Source organism: Triturus cristatus, chromosome 11 (assembly GCF_964204655.1).
Source record: "Triturus cristatus chromosome 11, aTriCri1.1, whole genome shotgun sequence".
NCBI classification, from domain to species: Eukaryota; Metazoa; Chordata; class Amphibia; order Caudata; family Salamandridae; genus Triturus; species Triturus cristatus.
This window is the reverse complement of record NC_140594.1, coordinates 431,099,465-431,120,977: the sequence shown is the minus strand read 5'-3', so window position 1 is coordinate 431,120,977 and position 21,513 is coordinate 431,099,465. Positions and strand designations below refer to the sequence as shown.

The 21,513-nt window shown below is 48.0% G+C and overlaps 1 protein-coding gene across 1 annotated transcript in view; it reads right to left on the bottom strand.

The window, feature by feature from the left end:
• Window positions 1–21,513, bottom strand: part of NFU1 (NFU1 iron-sulfur cluster scaffold) — a 155,857-nt gene that overhangs the window by 106,534 nt on the left and 27,810 nt on the right. The window contains exon 2 of the mRNA XM_085636291.1: window positions 19,637–19,746. Within this exon, the coding sequence (XP_085492417.1) occupies window positions 19,637–19,746 (110 nt within the window). The remainder of the gene's footprint in view (window positions 1–19,636; window positions 19,747–21,513) is intronic.

The following is a 21,513-nucleotide window of genomic DNA, read 5'->3' as shown; positions in this document are numbered from 1 at the left end:
GAGACACTATTGAGACAGTCATTCACTCACTAACACACCCATGCACACACTCATCCACCCAGAAAGTCCTGCAGACATGCTGTCTTCAACACATACAAACAGTGAGTCACTCATTCATGCACCTATGCACTACGTAATACCCCCCACCGAACCATACAAACATCAGACACTTATACTGATACTCAAAAAACCAACTAATAACCTATATAGACCCTCATGTAGCTACTCACCAACCCATGCAGCCACTTATACACAAAAGTGAGAGACTGATAAAGATATTTACATATTTAAACATTACTCACTAAGCCATGTATTCACCAAGATACACTTAGTTATACAATCAATTTTTCAAAAACAAATCATCCATTTAGACACTTATACACCCATTTATTCTTCCATCGACCTTGAGATATACAAATATAAAAAAATATGTAATTTTCAGAAAAACACACATTTACTGGATGATGTCATCAGTGATGTCATTTGAGATGTCAGTGATGTCATGAGTGATGTCACTGACCATGTCATGAGTGATGTAATATGTGACGTCATCAGCTGTGCATTGCGGGCGCGCGAGTTATAGTTAGCTGAACCAACTATAACGGGGGAATTTCTATGGTTTTGTACGAGTGAAAAGTCCAGCTAACTATAACGCTATATATATATATTTTAAAGCTCCTGAGTTTCCCACGTGTAGGAGAGCACCCTGGAAACAGAGATACCATCTAGACGTCCCAGTAAAAGAAATGCGGCCAGACGTGTTTCGAGAGGACTCTCTTTCTCAATGGCCGTTCGCCTATGTCCTACAGCTGTGCGCCACACCTTTAACGTGCTGCAATTGCCTCCTGATAGGAGTTTTTTTTGGTGCAGTCCTCATAGGATTGTGGTAAATGTATTGTGGCACAAATGAACAAGTTACTTACCTTCGGTAATGCTTTTTCAGGTGGATACAGTATCTGCCTGTGGATTCCTCACCTTGTGAATATCCCCTGCGCCAGCATTCCACTGAATTTTTTCCCCAGCTCTCTACGCCGACGTGGACGTCATAATACCACGTCGCCGCTCGCGACTCTGTGTGACGTCACCGGAGCCATAAGGGAGCCACGCCGGCGTGATGACGTCCGTTCCACCCATTTTTTCCGTGCCTCCGAGGCGAACAGGTGGACTGACAACAGGTTCAAAGTATACATAGTATACAACAGTCGAACAAATATACATAGTACATAAACAAAAGGAAAGCTAAAGAACATAAGCATTTCCTATAAACGTACCAGATAAAAAGAACATGTCAAATAAGGCATCCTTTAAGGTATACAAAGGTGGACAACGGGGAGGCGGGTGGGTCAGTGAGGAATCCACAGGCAGATACTGTATCCACCAGAAAAGGCGTTACTCAAGGTAAGTAACTTTTCTTCTGATGGATACATCTGCCAGTGGATACCTCACCTTGTAAATAGATTCTCACAGCAGTCCCACTCCTGGAGGAGGGTGTCCACCTTCCTATACCAAAAAGTCCTGCAAGACAGAGCGCACAAAATGGCCCTCCCTCCTCATCTCAGAGTCTAAGCAATAATGCTTTGCAAAAGTATGGAGGGAGGCCCAAGTCGCGGCCTTACAAAGGTCTGCAACTGGAACACCCCTGGCCAAAGCAGAGGTGGAAGACTTAGCTCTAGTTGAATGAGCTCTAATACCCTCAGGAGGAAAATTACCAGCAAGGGCGTAGCAGATCTTGATGGTTAGGATGATCCACCTGGACAGAGTGTGCTTTTGCACAGCTTTGCCTTTTGAGTGTCCAATATAGCCCACGAAGAGCTGATCTTTCAAACGAAAATCCGTTGTTCTGTCCAAACAAAAGCTCACTGCTCTTTTAGGGTCCAAGCGGTGAAGTCTCTCCTCCTCCTTAGAAGGGTGAGGGGGGAGGATAAAACACAGTAATGGACTGCCCCAGATGAAAAGGAGTAACTGCCTTAGGTAGGAAAGCAGCCCTGGTCCCGAGGACCATCCTTTCAGCATGTAAGGATAAAAACCAGGGTTTTGAACTAAGAGCTTGAAGTTCACTCACCCTCCTTGCCGAGGTTATGGCTACAAGAAAGACCGTTTTAAAGGACAACAGCCTCAAAGGACAGCTATGAAGGGGCTCAAAAGGGGACCCCATCTAAAAAGTTAAAACAAGATTAAGGTCCCACTGTGGCATTACAAAGGGAGTAGGTGGAAACCTGTTAGTAAGACCTTTGATAAATCTTAATATAGTGGGAGATTTAAATAATGACGGCTTATCTGGAAGACACAGAAAAGCAGATAAGGCTGATAAATAGCCCTTAACCGTGGCCACAGCACAACCTTGCTGAGCCAAGGAAAGAGCAAACTGAAGCACATTAGAAAGATGGGCTTTTAAAGTGTCAATGGGTTTCTGCACACCATTTAACAAATTTCGACCACCTGTAGGAGTAAATGGACTTAGTGGAGTGTCGCCTGGCCGATAAGATAACATTCACCACGTCAGGAGCGAGAGAGAAAGCACTCAGGTTGCCCCGTTCAATCTCCAGGCAGGAAGATGCAGTCTCTGGAGTTGGGGGTGAAGAACCTGCCCCTCCGACTGCGAGAGGAGGTCTGCCCTGAGAGGGAGACTGAGTGGAGGGTGCGATGAAAGGTAAAGTAGATCTGTGTACCACACCCTTCTTGGCCAATCCGGGGCGATCAATATAACTTGGGCCCGGTCTTGGCGAATCTTCCTCAGAACCTGAGAAATCAAGGGAATGGGAGGAAACGCGTAAAGGAGTTGTGAGCCCCAACTCAACTGGTCTCCCAATGCCCACTGCATCGGAACCTGGAGACTGCAGAAAGATGGGCAATGCGCGTTCTCTTGAGTGGCAAACAGGTCCACCTGAGGAGTCCCCCACATCCGGAAGATGTGCTGAACTACCACTGGATGAAGCCTCCACTCATGATCGGCGGAAAACTGCCGACTGAGACTGTCCGCACGTACGTTCAGCACCCCGGTCAGATGATTCCCCATCAAGCGAATCAGATGGTCCTGAGCCCAGGACCAGAGTGGTAAAGCCTCTCTGCAGAGACGGTACGACCCTACTCCTTCCTGCTTGGTGACATACCACATCGCGGTAGTGTTGTTCGTCAGGACTTGAACCGACTGACCGCGAAGGGAAGGGAGAAAGGCCTTGAGTGCCAAACGTATCGCCCGCAATTCCAGAAGAGTGATATGAGAACATCTTTCCTCTGGAGACCAAAGACCCTTTATCTCCAGATCCCCCAGATGAGCACCCCACCCCAGGATGGAGGCATCCGTTATCACTATGGCCACCGTTGGAGGAAGATGAAAGGGCTTTCCTTGAGACAGATTGCCCTCCACGCTCCACCAAGAGATCCACTACAGCTTCTCTGGAGATCCTGACTGACTCCCTGAGATCCCCGTTGTGCTGATACCACTGCTTGCGGAGACACCACTGGAGCGCCCTCATGTGCCAGCGTGCATGATTGACCAACAGAATGCAAGAGGTGAACAGACCGAGCAGGCGAAGGACCTTCAGAACTGGAACAACCGCTCCATTGTGGAATAAAGGGATCATCTCCTGAATGTCGAGGATTCTTTGAGGAGGAGGAAATGCTCGACACACAGTAGTGTCCAGTACCGTCCCTATGAACAGGTTGCACTGAGAGGGCACCAGGTGAGATTTGGGCACACTGAAACTGAAACACCCAGATGAGATGTTACTTGCAGATGATGTTGCTCCATCTCTGGCGACTCTGCTTTCAGTAGCCAGTCATCCAGGTAGGGGAAAACCGGAATCCCCGAGCTCCTGAGATGGGCAGCCACCACCGCCATCACCTTGGTGAAGACTCGAGGTGCAGTAGTAAGGCCAAACGGGAGGACCGCAAACTGGTAGTGTTGCGACCCAACCATAAAACGGAGATACTTCCTGTGCGACTTCAGAATGGAGATGTGGAAATACGCATCCTGCAAGTCGATTGACACCATCCAGTCTTCTTGCTGCAACGCCTGAGGAACCTGTGCAAGGGTTAGCATCTTGAATTACTCTTGCTTCAGGTAAAAGTTCAAGATTCTGAGGTCCAGGATTGGACGCAATCTGCCGTCCTTTTTGGGAATCAGGAAATACCGGGAGTAGCATCCCTGACCCCTTTCCTGCTCTGGAACCACCTCTATCAAACCTTTTTGTAGCAATGCAAGAACCTCCTTCTGCAAAAGAAGCAGATGGTCCTCTGAGCAAAACCCTAGGCAAGGAGGGTAAGGGGGAGGAAATTCCCGAAAGGGAAGGGCGTACCCATTCTCCACAAGGTTTAAAACCCAAAGGTCTGTTGTGACCGATTTCCAACCTCGCATGGTCCAGGATGGGGGATCTAGGGCTGCTTCCCTGTAGGATCATTGTGAGCAGAGGAGGCTGAGGAGGAGGGATTGCGACGAGAACCACGCCGACCCCTTTGTCTTCCTCTATAGGATCTATAGAGAGGATTTTGAAGCTGCTGCTGAGATTGACGGAAGGAACGAAAGGATGACCTTCCAAAACCCCTATACATTTTGAAGCCAAACCCTTTTGACTGTCTGCAAACCTAAAGACTTCGCAGTAGCTCTGCTATCTTTGAATCTCTGCAATGCGGAATCCGCTTTCTCTCCAAAAAGCTTTTCCCCATCAAAGGGTAAGTCAACTAGAGTGGCCTGAACAGCCGTAGAAAAACCGGAAGAGCGGAGCCAAGCCTGCCTTCTAGTGGATATGGAAGAACCCATAACTCTGGCCACAGAGTCAGCCGTATCTAGGCCTGACTGAATAACTTGCCTAGCTGCAGCTTGAGTGTCAGAAACAACCTCCATAAAAGAACCCTTCTCCTCTTCAGGCAATTTGGGAGCTAACTGTTTCACAGAGTCCATCAATGCATGAATATAGCAGCCCAACAAGCAAGTGCCATTTGTTGACTTAAGCGCCATACTAGCAGATGAGAAGACCTTTTTAGCTGACTCAATCTTCTTTGAGTCCCGGTCAGCTGTCGCCTGCGGAAAAGCCCCCGACGATTGTTTTGAGCAGGATGCTTGTACTACAAGACTCTCTGGAGAAGGATGAGAGGAAAGGAAGCTCGGATCCCCCGGAGCCACTCTATATCTTCTTGCCACAGTCCTGGAAACAGCAGGCGGAGAAAGTGGCTTACGCCAAACGTCCATAATAGGATCTAAGATAGCCTCATTAAAAGGCAACAGAGGCTCGACAACAGAGGAAGGCGAATGAAGGACCTCAGTCAATAAGTTCGGCTTATACTCCGCAGAAGGAAACTGTAAGTCCAACAGCTCCACAGCCTTCTTAATTACCAAATGGTAAGGAGCCAACTCTTGAGTTGGAGAAGATCTGGAAGAAGAAAGTTCCCACTCAGGAGTGGTGTCCAATCCACTTGCCTCATGAATACCTTCAAATTCATCCGTGGAGCCACCCAATTCACCTTCCTCAAATTCATGTGCTCGATATTGTTCCTCCTTTATAAGCCTCTGAGCCTCTCTTCGAGAGCGGATCCGCGGGCACGGCTTCAGCGGCGCTGTACGCGGAATCGGTTGCGCCAAAGTAGCAGGTGACGTCACACGCGGCGCAGCTGGAGTCTGCGTGGAGGAAGGCTCCGATGAAGGCACGCGATCCAGACGAGGCCGGGAGGAAGGATCTCCAGACTGCTTCCATTACGGAGCGGATTCTACAAGCAGATACTCGTCCCTGCCTATCATAAATAAAGCTGTTGATCGAGTGCTACTCACCAGGTGGACAAACTTTGGAGCAGAATGTATTACGTGGCCGTCCTGCCGCGGAGTATGCACCACCCCGTAATGTTATGGGGGCCACCTGACATGGTAACTATCATGTTGGCAATGTGGGCCAGCAGCGGCAAACAGGATTGAGGACGAGTCCACTTGCAGGGTCCATACAGGACAAGATGTGTGCTATCCGGACCACATTTCCCACAATGCACAGTCTCATTCGAGCTTCCCATTGGTGGGTGTGCAATATGAAAATGGCGAAGTGGATTCAGCGTTTGCACACACCGTCTCTGTTCAAGCCTCTGAAGAGAAGCATATGGAGCTTCGAAATGCGTCAGGCAATTCCATTATGGAGCGGCTTCTACAAGCGGATCTTCGTTCCTGCCTATCATAAATAAAGCTGCTGATAGAGTGCTACTCACCAGGTGGACAACCTTTGGAGCAGAATAATTATATATATATATATATATATATATATATATATATATATATATATATATATATATATAAAGGACATTGGGTGCCGTGTAATTGGGGTCATTAGGGATAGGGCACAAGCGGTAGAACATGGAGCACTGGGAGATAAGCACTTGGGTGAAGGGAACAGAAGCACACACGAGGGGGAGCAACAGAGCACTCAATGGAGAGCAACACAATGTGCAGGGGAAAGAAGTACAAGCAACAGAGCAACAACATGATGGGTGCACACAGATGAGAGCAAAATACAGGAGCACAGAGAGAAGCACGAGTGAGACAACTAAAAAAATGCGCAAACACGGGGTTCCTAATAAAATATATGAATATGCTACTTACCAGTATGCATCTGTTCTTGGCATGTAGGGCTGCTGACATTCATATCTGTGCATAGATCGCCGCCTAGTGTTGGGTCCGGATGTTTGCACGTTGTTGTCCTGGAAGAGTCTTCGAAGTATCCTTGGATAGGTGACTCCTCCCATGGACTACAGTGCGCATGGGCATCCTCTCCATCCTCAGATTGTTTTTCGCCATTGTGGCAGTGATGGAGTAGATACAGAAAGTGATGACCATGCTTGCAATAATTCTGAGAGCTGCAGCTGCGACAGGCGCCGGGGAGGAGGGAGGGCGATATGAATGTCAGCAGCCCTACATGCCAAGAACAGATGCATACTGGTAAGTAGCATATTCAGTTCGAGGCATGTGGGCTGCTGAATTCATATCTGTGCATAGAATACATAGCAGTGCCCTCTATTGGCGGCGGCTACCCGTGCCAGCTGCAGCGGTCTGAAAAAGTGTTTTGAGAACAGCCTGTCCTACAGCTGCCTGCTGTTTTGACTGCACATCTACGCAATAGTGTTTTGTAAATGTGTGTGTAGTGGACCATGTGGCTGCTCTGCATATATCATGCAGGGGAATATTTCCTAGGAAGGCCATGGAAGCCCCCAACTTGCGTGTTGAGTGGGCTCGTGGTGGAATAGTTAATGTGCGTTTTGCCTTTTGATAACAGATTTGAATACACTTAACTATCCATCTGGCTATCCCTGCTTTGGAGATGGCGTTACCTTTGTGGTGTGGGGCAAAGGCAACGAATAGTTGTTTTGTCTTCCTGAAGGGTTTAGTCCTGTCGATGTAGTACATGAGGGCCCTCCGTACATCTAGTGTATGTAATGCCCGCTCTGCAACAGTTTGTGGGTTTTGGAAGAAAACGGGCAGTTCAATAGTCTGGTTCATGTGGAACTGCGATATTACTTTGGGCATGAATTTGGGGTTGGTACGTAGTACGACCCTGTTGGCGTGAACCTGAATAAATGGCTCTTGAACGGTTAGTGCCTGGAGTTCACTAACTCTTCTTAGGGAAGTGATCGCTACCAGGAAGGCTACTTTCCAGGTAAGGAATTGAATCTCGCATGAGTGTAGAGGTTCAAAGGGTGGACCCATCAGGCGTGTGAGGACCAAGTTGAGGTTCCACATTGGAGCCGGTGGGTGACTAGGTGGAATGACTCGTTTGAGTCCTTCCAAGAATGCTTTGATGGCAGGCACTCTGAATAGAGAGAGGTGCTGCCTGGTTTGCAGATAGGCTGATATTGCGGTCAAATGGACACGTATAGAGGTGTACGCCAGATTGCATCGGTATAGGTGTAAGAGGTAACATATGATGTCGTGGATGGATGCGTCCAGCGGGTTAATGTCATTATTACCGCAATAAATGACGAACCTTTTCCATTTGGCTGCATAGCAAGCTCTTGTAGTGGGTCTCCTGGCCTCCTTGATGATGTCCATGCAGTCAGGTGGCAGATTGAGATAGCCAAACTCTAGGACTTCAGGAGCCAGATCGCCAGGTTCAGCTGTTGCGGATCTGGGTGCTGAACCTCTCCATGGTTCTGCGTCAAATGCGCGGGTTTGATCCGCAGCCTTTGATGCGGTACCACGGAAAGTTCGAGGAAGGTGGTGTACCACGGCTGGCGTGCCCACGTGGGAGCAACTAGGACGAGTGTCAGGGAGTGTTGTCGGAGTTTGCGAGCCACCAGCGGTATCAACGGTGCTGGGGGAAAAGCGTACGCAAATCTGCCGGACCAGTTCATCCATATCGCATTGCCCTGCGACTGCGGATGTGGGAATCTGGCGGCGAAGCTTTGGCATTTTGCGTTTTCGCTTGTCGCGAATAGGTCTATCTCTGGGTGACCCCACTGCTGGAAGTACGGTTGGAGTACTGATGGGTGTAACTCCCACTCGTGCATCTGGTGGCTGTGTCTGCTGAGCAGATCCGCCATCTGGTTGTCCTTGCCGGGGAGGTGTTCTGCCATGAGGAACATGTTCCTCTGAATGGCCCACTTCCACATGCTCTGAGCCAGATGAGACAACTGTGGAGAGTGTGTCCCTCCCTGTTTCTGTATGTAGTACATTGCGGTCATGTTGTCCGTCCGGATCAACACGACCTTGTTGCACAGATGTACTTTGAAAGCCTTCATGGCCAGGAAGATTGCCATCAGTTCCAGAAGGTTGATGTGCATCTTCTTCTGTTGTGTCGTCCATAGTCCCTGCACTGTGTAGTGTAGTACATGAGCTCCCCATCCCTGGAGAGACGCGTCCGCTGTCAGTACTATTTGTGGAACAGGCTCTTGGAACGGTCGCCCCTTGCAAAGGTTTTGTGGATTCCACCAATGCAGAGAGTTGTATGCCCGACCGCTCACCAACACTAGGTCTTTCAACTGTCCTTGAGCCTGATTCCACTGACGTGCTAGGCACTCCTGAAGTGGGCGCATATGTAATCTCGCGTGCGGGACTATGAAGATGCAGGAGGCCATCATGCCTATCAACTGCATAAACACTCGCGCTGGAAGCGAGTGATTGTGTTTGAACTTGGAGATCAGCAGTTGTATGCTGTTGATCCTCACTAAACTTGGCTGAGCTGAGGCCGCCAGAGTGTCTATAGTCGCGCCCAGGTACTGTTGTACGTGTGCGGGCTGGAGATGGGACTTTGGGTAATTTAGTGAGAATCCCAGACTGTGAAGAAGGTGAATGGTGCGGGACATATGGCTTGCACATTGCTGGGCCGACTTCGCTTGAACGAGCCAGTCGTCTAGGTAGGGGTAGACGTGTATATGCTGCCTCCGTAAGTGTGCTGCCACCGTAGCTAGGCACTTCGTGAAAACCCTGGGCGCTGTTGTCACGCCGAAGGGAAGGACTTTGAACTGATAGTGCTGCCCCTGAACAGTAAACCTGAGGTATTTTTTGTGTGAGGGGTGGATGGGTATGTGGAAGTACGCATCCTTGAGGTCCAGTGATGCTAGGAAGTCTCCCTGCTTGAGAAGCGGAAGGACTTGCTGTAGAGTGAGCATGTGAAAGTGCTCTGAAAGAATGTACTGGTTCAGGGGTCTCAGGTCTAATATAGGCCTGAGCGACCCGTCCTTTTTTGGAATTAAGAAGTAGAGGGAGTAAACCCCCGTGCCCTGCTCGTGGATGGGTACGAGCTCGATAGCGCCTTTTAGAAGCATACTTTCTACCTCTTGCTGTAAGAGCGTTAAGTGCTCTGAGGACATAGGACGGTTTCTTGGTGGTATTGTGGGTGGAGTGGAAGTTAACTCCAGACAGTAACCGTGTTTTATAATATCTTTGACCCACCTGTCCGTGGTGATGGAGTTCCACGTGGACAGGAACCGTTGTAGCCTTCCCCCGACAGGTGTTATGTGGTCGGGAGGAAGGGAGAGGGCGTCACTGCTTGTTCTTGGGGGAGGACCTGGTGTTGCCGTAGCCACGTCCTCTGCCCTTGGTACTGGAGCCACGATAGCCACCTCGGGTGTTCTTATCGTAGGTGGTCTGCGTATTACCCTTGTTATATGTTTGTTGTGACCCCTGTCCTCTACCTGCCCCCTTGTTTCCGGGGCGACGAAAGGAGCCGCTCCGAAAGGACTGAGTTTGTAGGGCGCCCATGGACTTTGCAGTGTCCGTGTCCTTTTTTATCTTCTCGAGGGTGGTGTCAACCTCAGGTCCGAACAAAAAGTCGGGGTTGACGGGCTGATTAAGTATATTGTTTTGTACCTCAGGCTTGAATCCTGAGATACGTAGCCAGGCGTGACGTCGTAGGATGACGCTAGTGTTGATGGCCCTGGCAGCCGTGTCTGCAGCGTCTAGTGCACATTTAATGGCAGCATTTGTGAGTAGCTGTCCCTCTCTGATAAGGATTTCTGCACCTTCTTTGTAGGGGTCAGGGAGGTGCTGAAGAAGTTGCTCCAGTGTGTCATAGTGCGCTCTATCGTAGCGAGCGAGGAGCGCTTGAGTGTTAGCTATGCGCCATATGTTTGCAGCTTGTGCGGCAACTCGCTTGCCGGAGATCTCTAGCACCTTGGACTCTTTGTCCGGGGGAGGAGCGTCACCCGTTGTCTGCGAGTGTGCCCTCTTGCGGGCATTCGCCACAACGATGGAGTCGAGTGGTAATTGGCCTCTGATGTAAGTAGGATCCCCAGGTGCTGATCTGTATTTTTTATCGATCCTGGGGTTTATCACTCGTGCCCTGGTGGGTTCCTTGAAAATGTCAGTGGCTGGCTTGAGGACCCCCTTCAACATTGGCAGAGTCTTTACATGTCTTTCTGAGGATGCAAAGGTGTCCATTAGAAAGTCATCTTCGATGATATCAGAGTGAAGCTGTACATCATGGTTGTTTGCCGCACGTTCAATCAGAGCGTTGAACGCCGCAGTATCCTCTGTGGGTGATGTTTTTGGCCCATATAGTTGTGTGTCCTGTGCATCAAGAGGTGCACTGGGGTCTGCAGGGTCGCCCCAAGTTTGGTCAGGGTCCTGCTGGTCATCAGGGTCCGTGTCCACATGGTAGGGGACTTGTTCATCCAAGTAGTCCCCCAATGCATCCGTGTCGGAGCGTGTGGGGGAGGCCCGGTGTGGGTCCTGGTAGGGTGAATAGAAGGGTTCATACAGGAGAGGTTCTGAGTCCACAGGCAGCTTCCTCTTTAGCGGGATCCTGAAAGGCTCCAATGGCGGTTCCGAAGTTATCCTTCGGCCGTGGAGAATCATCCTGCCAGTGTCGGCGTCGATGACGTGTGACGGAGACGGCTCGACAGGTGTAACCGCAGTTTTGGTGACCTGTGTCCTGAGTTGAAACGCCTTCGGGATTGTGGGTGGAGGCAAGCCGAAGGTAATGCTGGTCGGCACCGACGAAACCGCCGGAGCCGAACCGGAACCCGACGGGTCCTGGAGGGCGTCCTTGGATCTGCAGCCTGGCATCGCGCCAGGCCGTACTCGGGGCGCCTTAGAGGTCGTGGCCCCCGCCAGGGTCGTCGAGGCGGCTGCAGATATCTTCTGCGCCCGTGGCGCATCGAGTCGAGGTGCGGAGATCACCGTCGACGTCTTCGACACGTGAGGTTTTGGTGTCGTCGAGGGAGTGCTGCGAGGCGTAGCAGGCGGGACGGCCCTCGGTGTCGGTGGCGTCGACGCCGGTAACCGGGCAGGTTTGTCGGCGCCGATGACCTTCTTCCGTTTGTCGACTCCCATGTCGCCCGTCTCGAGTTCGGCACCGAAGTCTCTCTTGGTGCGGTCGGTGCCGACCCGGTGCGCTGGCGTCGAAGGTGTTGAAGGCCTCGATCCGACTAGCGCCACTTTCAGTTTCGGTTTCGTAGGAACCTGAGCAGCTTTCGGTTTCGGTTTCGTGGAAGGGAAACCAGCTGGCTTAAGCGGTAATGGCTGCCGCTGAACGTCCGAGGCCGGGCCCGAGGGCGGGGCCGAAGGACTGCGTGATAGGTCTCGGGTAAGGCCCGAAGGCGATCCCTCGACCGGAGCCATAGTCTGTGGCGCTGGTGAAATTTCGGTCTGAACAGGTAGGCCTTGTTCATCATCGGAGCTACTCTCTTCGGCTCCTAAGGCCTCCTCGTCGTCTCCTACCTCGGTGTCGTCTTCACCTCTGTGGAAGAGTGACTCGTCGGCCTCGTCCGATCCGGGTTCGTGTTCGTGTTCGGAAACGGGACTGGAGGGTAAGACTTCTACTTCTTCGACGTCGTCAGCCTCGTCGAAGATGTCAGCTGGGGCCGGTGCCGCGTGCTGCGCTTCGAGCCTCGCCGCTCGACGATTCCGCAGAGTCTTCTTTGAACGGAACCGGGCACAGGCCATACATGTCGATTCGTCGTGGTCCGGCGAAAGGCATTTGTTGCACACCGGATGGACGTCGATGTGTGGGTACTTCGCATTGCATACCGGACACCTTTTGAATGGCGTCCTGGATTCCATCGTCGAAGTAGAGTCGATGGACAGGCAAATGCGAACAAAGTCGGTGCTGAAAGTTAGTAAACTAACAAAAAGTATCGAAACCCGATCGATAAACAGTACCGACGCGAACTAAAGGCCTTGTGGCCTCGACAAAAGTTTTTCCTAACTTGAGCTAAGATAGCACATCCGAACCCAATGGCGGAAAAAAACAATCTGAGGATGGAGAGGATGCCCATGCGCACTGTAGTCCATGGGAGGAGTCACCTATCCAAGGATACTTCGAAGACTCTTCCAGGACAACAACGTGCAAACATCCGGACCCAACACTAGGCGGCGATCTATGCACAGATATGAATTCAGCAGCCCACATGCCTCGAACATATATTTTTTAAGTAGCCCCCCAAAAGCTAGCTGTGAAGGACACGCAAAAGTTATGCTTTGGGGAAAGGACATGGCAAGCTATCGAATAAAAAGCAAATAAGGGACAATAAAGTCAACCAGTGATAGGCAACGGGTGAGCTTTTAAAGTTCTTGGTAATCGGACAATAGGTGTCTTTCAGCCAGACAGCTGGTGCTGTCTGGTAGGCTCGATCGAAGATAATGTGGCGTTGGGACAGCTGCTTGCAGCTTACAATGCAGCATGGATAATGAACTCTGGCTACAAGGTACAGAGCACTATAGCATCCAAGAAAATTGTATTTTAGCAAGTTGCACCCCCTAGTCAATTGCTGTGTGCACTTACGTTGCTCCACATTTTGGCCAGGGGGGTGTTTGCACAGTTGTTGAAGCAAATCTAGCTACTGCTCTCGATTCCTACACATAGGATCACTTACCAGGAATACGCACAACAAACACCATCGTGGATCATGAACCATGGTGAGGCAAGCTGTCCCACCATTCCCGCGAGGGCTAAGCGAATGTTCACACACGTCCCAATCACACAACCGTCTGGACTTTATTAATAACCTCACCTAATCATTGTGATTGCAAGTTATTGCAAGACGCCCTCCAGGCAGAGCGCCCTTCACAGTACCGAGAGGGTTAAGTCTTTTAAAGCGTTTCGCACTACATCCCGACCCGTCCATGGGGCTTTGGCTGACAATAACCGATGACCTCCTTTTTAAAGTGTTTCCTGATTGTTTTGCTCATATGAGCCTCATTAATTTAACAGATGCTCCACTCTCTGTCCCACCGACTTTTCAGGACAGTTGAGCGTGGCACGAAATGCTGAATTGTAAATCGCACTCCTCCGGTGTGGAGCCGGAAGAAGAAGATGCGGTGTGCAACAGTGTCGAAAATGTAATCAGGAATGCTTCACGGGGCAGCAAAATCATTGCCGGCTAAAATGTTTTAATAGGAAAGCGAAGCTGTAGTTTGCCTAGGAAGGTCACGATTGCGAGCGCGCTGTGCCTTGACATCATGTATAAAACTAAATGGACGGAAATGTGTCTGGGCCGCCATTAAACCTAGCAGCTAATATGTTTCACTTTCAGTCGCCTGGAAGTGCAGTGCCTGCGTAGCAGGAGATAGATTTCAAGCCCTTTCTGTAATGAAACTGAAATTTCTCAAGCTAAAGGGTCGCTGTGTAACCACAATCTACGAATCCCTTGGGAGTCAAAAGCAAGACTGCATATGGTGCCAATACCAATAACAGACAAGCCCTCGCGCAAATGTAAAACTAGAACAGGCCTCGAATCGGATGAAAGGGAGTGTTTAATAAAAACAAGAAAACAGCAACGAGAGCAGCGTCGGAGCGTGACGAGCTCCAAAGTATGGCCAAACTGCCCTTTTCGTCCGGCGACGCACTTTATCTTTGTGGGGGGCCATCTGTTTCTAATTAGCATGGCCGCGATAAGGCCATGCTAATTAGAAACAGATGGCCCTCCCCTAAAGATAAGAAAGTGCTTCACGACAGCTGTGAAGCAGACGGTCCTGTCTGGATCGGCCGGACGAAAAGGGGAAAGGGCGGCAACAAAAAAAACTCATTTCCAATGGCAGGCCACCGTTTAGCATAAACGGTGATGCCAGCCAATGAAAAAGAGGGACGGGGCTTCAAGTCCCCTTCTGAAATCTCCTTGCTCACAAGAGGTCTCGCAGAGCGGGCAGCACGTTGCGCTGCAACGCTACGCGAGCCCTAAAAATGGAACTCATTGCCTTTTCCAAAGACTACCCTGTTATGAATGTAAACACTGATGAATGGTAGGCCAGAGCAGAAAAGATATTGCGCATAGGCCAGTTAACATTGAATGACATAGACCAAATGTTTTCCTGCATTCTCCCACCTGATATATGGAAAAAGTGCAGGAAAGAAAACTTTGAAGATGTTGGCTGAAACATAGTTAATACTACAGGAGAAAGCGGATGGTCAAGTGACTGATGAAATAGCTGACCTGACAGGCAAATTAATGATTAGACTTCAAGAATTAGAGCTCCATAAGAGATTAGATTATACAAAATAGAACTGTAAACAAGAAAAGGATGAAAATGTAGCAGCCTTCTTCTCCTGAATACAAAAGGTGTTCTCCACCGATAGTGAGATGGACGCTGACGTGGGGGCCCAAAAAGCCCTCTCCAGTTGTAAATGACACCCAAGAATGTATAAGATTATCCATGCCTACCTATGAGCCAACATTGGGAGTAAAAGCCACTAACAGAAGTATTGGCCATCGCCCACCAAGACGCTGAGAGGCAGGTGCAGAAAGAACAGACTAAGGATAAGAAACACAAGGAGTTAAAGAGCAAAGCGTTGCTCTAGCTGCTAGCAACTCCAGCAAGGAAGAGGCAGGTCCACAAGCCAGAAGCAACAAGGCGGGAGAGGGGGTAATGGGGGGTAACGGGGCAGTAACAAGAGGATACTCTGTACCAGACTCCAAAATGGCCAAAAATTAAACGGGTTCCACAATTGTAAAGACCCTAATAATTGAATTGGAGAGTGCCAGTTACTACAGAAAACTACCAGAGGGCACTCCATGTCATGAGGACGTGCCCAAGGGGGATACAGAATTCCTTTAACATGATGTGTCTATAAATGGCCACTATGCCAAATGTTATGCTAATGACTACTTATTGAGGACACCAACAAAACTTACTTATAAAGACAGGCTAACATATCTCAGAAGGTAACTGTCCCTTTGACGGACTATGATTTTGACAAACAGGGTGGCCCTGGAGGGAGAGAGTTATGGGTGGAAATTCCAGTGGATCCAAGCGAGCCATATGTTAAACCAATGGTACAGGAACAGAAGGTGAAATTCACAGTTGACACTGGGGCCACTAATTCTTCCATTGACCGACAAATAATTTTCCATGCATCCTTCTCGGAAAAATATAGTGCATCTGTGGGATTTTTCTCATGTGCCTGTGCACAATCCTGTCACCGCCTCACTGATATACACCACTGGCCCAATCAATGACAAACATTGTTTTGTATCGACAGACAACTTCACCCTTAACTTGCTGGGCTTAGAATTACTTAAAAAAAATTAAAGCAACAATTAAATTGACCACAGGTGGCATTTCGCTTTACTTCGCCCGACCCCAAACTACAGTACCTAAATGGGCGTTTGAAAAAGTAGACAACGATGTTTGGACCTCCATAAGAATGATGCGGGACATATGAAAATGGCACCTGTACAAATAACTATGAAACAAAATGTTCCTATGCCGCGAGTGCCACAGTACGAAATATCCCCAGAAAGAGAACAGGGAATGGAAATAGGGATACAGGACTTGCTTAAGAACAAAGTGATAAGAGCGATACAGGGCTCAACATCCAATAGCCCTCTCTGTATTATTTAAATGACAAAACAAAAGCATTGGCATAGCCAATAGGTCTCGCTTATGGGACCTTATCAGTGTTTAGCCACACAGCACATTAACCTGGGTACTGTCCTGCCAGGGATTGAATAGCTATACAATGCTGTCACAAACCAGTCTGGAGCGAAACAATAATAGCTCGAGCAACTGGATGATCATGAGTGCCAAACAATGAGCTAATGTTCGTTTGATGAAAAAGAAGCAACATCTGGCACTCGGGGAAAAAAACGGACCTTAAATTGTTGATTTTGAGGTAAATAAAAAGTAATTTAGCCTGCCTGGCCTCTAGTTTACAGTCACAGAGCTTTTTTTTAAATTTATTTTTTAAATTCTAAATCGGGGTGTAGTGGGCGAGACAGGCAAGCAAGGACGGGGGAAGTGGGTGTATGCCAGATAGTGACATAATTCAGGGGAGAAAGAGACCTCACAAGCAATGAAGTGAGACAAGAGAGGCTTAGACAGACAACAGATACTTCAAATAACTCAGAGGGATGAGTACAGAGAGAAGGTGGAGCTGCAGAAAGGAAAGAGTGAGTGAATGATACCTGGCAAGAGAGAAAGGCACTTCCAGGAAGCCAGAGGTTATGAGACTGGACCAGTGTGGCACTGTGCATGAGTGAGAGATGTGTGTGTGTGGTGCTTGGCAAGCTTAGATTGAAGAGAGACCCTTCAGGGAAGAGAATGAGAGGTTATGGAGGCAGACAAAAGACGGGGGAAAAAGTGAGAAACAGTAAAGGAAGACATCGCAGGGTAAGATGGGAGAGAAAGTGGAACTGAGATAGTCTGCAGGGGGAAAGTATGAGAGGCTGCTGACCGCTGGAAGGATGAGACAGTACAGAAAGACTTAATAGGAGAGGGTGGGGTATAGAGAGTCTACAGGGGGAAAAGTCGAGAGTCACAGAGAGAGAGATGGATAGCTGAGAAAGAAGAGAAAAACACCTCACAGAAGAGAGAGCGGGGTCCAGAGATAGTCTTCAAGGGGAGAGAGATGGCATATCTGATGAAGAGAGAAACCCCTTACGTAGGAGCGGGTTGGCCCAGAGATGGGGGGGGGGTCGTAAGAGAGAGAGATGGGATATTTGTCAAAATAAGACCAAAGAGACTTACACCTAACAAAAGAGATGGTGGGGTATAGAGACAGCAGTGGAGAGGCAGAGAGATAGAGCAAGAGTTCAGAAGCAGGGATGGGCAGTATAGCAGGTTGAGGTGTAAGAGGTAACCAGCGAGACATTACAGGGAAAAGTGGATTCCAGAGTAGAGCATGACTAAAACTGCACAGCGAAAAAATAGAGAAAATATAGATAACGAAAAAGGGGGAAGAAGAGAAACTTCCTGAGTGGGTTTGCACGCCCTTAGGTCTGATGTAAGAATGGACTGTTTTTATTTTTTGACTACCACAGCAGCCCATTCCTCCATTAGGAAATGCTGCACTTCTAACTCTTACGGTGGATTGTAAATATCTATTTTATTGCTTTTTATAAGCGAATAGCATGCATACCAGAGAGGGTTTCCTTTTTTGAGATTGGGTGCAACAGTCTGTAAAAAGCACTCGGCCTGCAGATGCCATGGGATAATTGCAGCAAAACTGTGTACAATGAACTGTAGACTTTATGTGCACAGCAGTACTAGCTGTGTCATCTTCATATACAGGTGAAGTGTAACAAAAGTAGAGTATAACTAAAAACAACAAGGGTTAAGTTCGGTCTGGAGCAGATGAAAGCTCTGGGCGCGAGATGGGGCTACAGGTTGTCCGAACAATTTTGATGCCTCTCAGCTCAGCAGAAACCGGCACATGCTGGCAAAATGGAAGTTTGCTTCTTTTAAGGATCAAGGATAAAGTGAATGTGTACATACAGTCAGCTAACCATGCTGCGCCGCAGCCTCAGGTGTGGGTAATATAGTTGGGAGCCCTGTGATACTATACAATGTTACTTATAGAAGTAAACAGAATGCCTACGCATTTCCCTGATCCTTGGGAAGCGGGAGTGTCATACAGTACACTCCCCACCAGTGCCTTAAATCGCGCTCTCCGCTAAATCTGGTGGTAATTGTAATACCATAGAGCTCACCTCGGACATACCACTGCGGTCCTCCTTATACTCCCGACAGCTAAGCACAGACTTTAGCTTATCAATCTGTGCACCTTGATGCTGCCTGCAAATATGTAAACTTGTTGCATTCCTCCTCTTACTGTCTGCAACAGGTTGATTCCGCCCACTCAAACAGCTGGACCTTAGTACCATGAGGTCACTTGGGCATTTTGGTACTTGATGCTGGAGTTCTACTAGTAAGAACAGTGAAGAAAGACAAAACGTTGTGAACTATATGGTCCTATGCAGGATGATGGCGACCCCTGTTTTTGGGTACGCTACTTCTTTAGGACATCAGAATTTCGGTTTAGGTAATATGTGTTCTTGCTTCGACTTAGTCTTGGTTTGATGTTGTTGCTGTGTGCTTCTATTGTCTGAAACTTTAGTTCAGGGCTTTTCTTAGGTTAGAGTTTTGGTTAATAATTTGTATACGGTTTATATAGTACTACATACTGCACACATAGGTCACCTCAATGCGCAATTGAGAATTGGTAAAGAAATATGAATAGCTAATGTGCAGTGGGGGGCAGGGATCAGTATAGAGATTAACAGTCAAGAGACCAGACAGGCATGGGAGTCGTAGTTCGTGAAGCCCTTAGCATGGAATATTACGGTCCTTACCTAAAGGTGTAAGCTCAGCAAGAATTTGCAAAATCCTCTTCTCACAATCCCTTCAACCCTCGTGACTGAAGCGACTGTACAATTTCAACACATATAGTGCTTGTCCCTAAAAAGCCAGCACTGACTTAAGGTGTCCTAATGAGCACCTGGCAGGTATTTAGATTAGAGACCATTGGTTTAAACCTAAATCACAACTCCTAAACCAGAATAACACATAGTTAAAAATTATAATGGCAAAATTGCCCAAATAAATGTAATAATGCGCTGCTAAATATAAATTATTGAGCCGCAATATTTCAAAATCTGTGCAGCAATATCCGGGGTGGGGGAGGGTGTGGGAAGCAGGTGGTCTGATTAGTCAGGTGGCCACTGGTCAAGTCTTGAGTATTTCTTTCTTGGTAAACTAAATAAAAAGAAGCCCTGCACAATAATGTGCTGAAGGGAACAAAACACTACAATGAATACCAAGAATTAAAACATGTACAGTGCAAGTTCAGTATCAATACATGCCCCAAACACTGCAGCTTCTGCAGTGCAAGAACAATTGCTTTCAAAGATTGCTTAAATGATGGGACTTAACTGAGGTTTACGAAAAGAATTAAGAAAAAAAAAAAATTTAAAAAAATTAAAATAAAAGCTTCAAGCAATGAACCATTACCTGAATTGTGCAACACGCTTGAGGGAAGAGATGGCTTCTGTCGCCCCACCTGGTTCAAAGCTGGCTTGAATGTAGAGTACAATTTTCTCTTGATTTCCTGCCGACAGAACCTTAGAAATGAAAAGTGGGATAAATCTGTATTTAGCAAATTCTTACACACCTCCCATAAATGCTGTATGTAATGAACAAGGAGAAAGGCATGAGAGCCAAATGACTGTGGAAGGCAATCGCAAGTTCAATATGGTTTCTAAACATCAGTTAAGATTTGCTGTGTTGCTGGTGTCTATGCTGCTGTGCACAGGTGGGTGAATAAGCACCGTAGCTCATAACTATAAACTGCAATAGCGCTTTCTGGAAAAAGTGATAGCTACAGTTTTGTATTTAACTGGCTCCAAGTCAGCCTCTCAATGGAGCCATAATCCTCAGTGATGCAAACCACAAAAAAGAAGTGCAATTCCCCTTGATTGCAATGTTGTGTGTAGATTTAGATTCCGTATATAGTTTTCCCGATATATGCCCTTATATAGGTACAATTCATATTGCCCTTATTTAGGCATAGAAAATCCAGCCCTTATTTAGGCATTGTCCATGCTAACCAAATGCAGGCATGGTCTCCTTCATCCGTCAATCCACGTCACAACGAGTTGTTGGAAAACCAGACTCTTAAGCCTTCAGGAATTTCCCTTGCTTGGATATGGATTTCTCCAAGAACTCATTTATTATGCATGAACATCTATTCCTTAGGGCAGAGTTCTTCAATCTATGGGGTGCGCCCCCCACAAGGGGGCGTGACACCACCTCAGGGGGGGGATGGCGCGCACTCCACACTAAGATCTTACCTTTTTTGATCTTTTACTGTCCCGAGGCTTCGCAAGCCTTCACCCATTTCAAATGGGAATTTTTTATTGGCGAGCTCTGGTAACAGAGGGTTGGAGGGGGGAGAGAGGGGAAATAGATTGGTAGAGCTAAAATGCTTCAGCTGCAGTGGGAGGCAGCGTCTCCTCTGCTAAAACCCAGAGTAAACGAACTGACAGTCCTGTTCCTTCACATTCGATTTCATAGCAGAGGAGACTCCTTGCCTCCCACTGCAGCTGAAATGACTTCCTGTTCCTTTCTTTCAGTTTTAAGCAAAGGAGACCTCCTGCCTCCCAATGCAGCTGAAGCATTTCCGCTCTACAAGTTTAACCCCGTCCTGGAATGGTTAGCTCTTAGCAGAAAGGAGACAAAGTTTCTTTTAAATTTACACAGGCAGGCACGGCAAGGCCCACAGGGCTTCCAGTTACCAAAGGAAAAATGCCAGCTAGACATGTGTTTTTTTTAAATAGCCTGCAAATTGCTGGTCTTAACACTAAATATGCTTATAAATAAATAAGTGTATATACACATTTGTAATGTGACTTTTCTGTCTTTGTTCCATTTTATTTTCAGTCATGGACCATTCAGGCAGCCCTAGAACACAATTAAAAGTGCTACTATTTATATTTGCTGTTCAAAGTACGCACAGACAAGTGCTGACAATACAGCTTTAGGTTACTGTTTATTTTTGTAGTGCATAGGACATCAAAATAATGATCTGGCAACCCTAATCCTAAAACTGGAAGTTGGTTGCAAGATCGGCACATTTATTTCCTCCACCCTGATCCCTGGTTAATGCCATAATAGCAATAGTTTAACTTATATCGGAAATCCTACGCTGCCGTCAATAACCTGTTGAGTTACTTCAAGTGTCTGGGAATGCTCCCTGCATTCAGACAACTCACTCCTCATTCTCGCCCTTCACTTTCACACTCGCCCTGCACTCACAGCGATCGCCCTGCACTCACAGCGATCGCCCTGCACTCACAGCGATCGCCCTGCACTCACAGCGATCGCCCTGC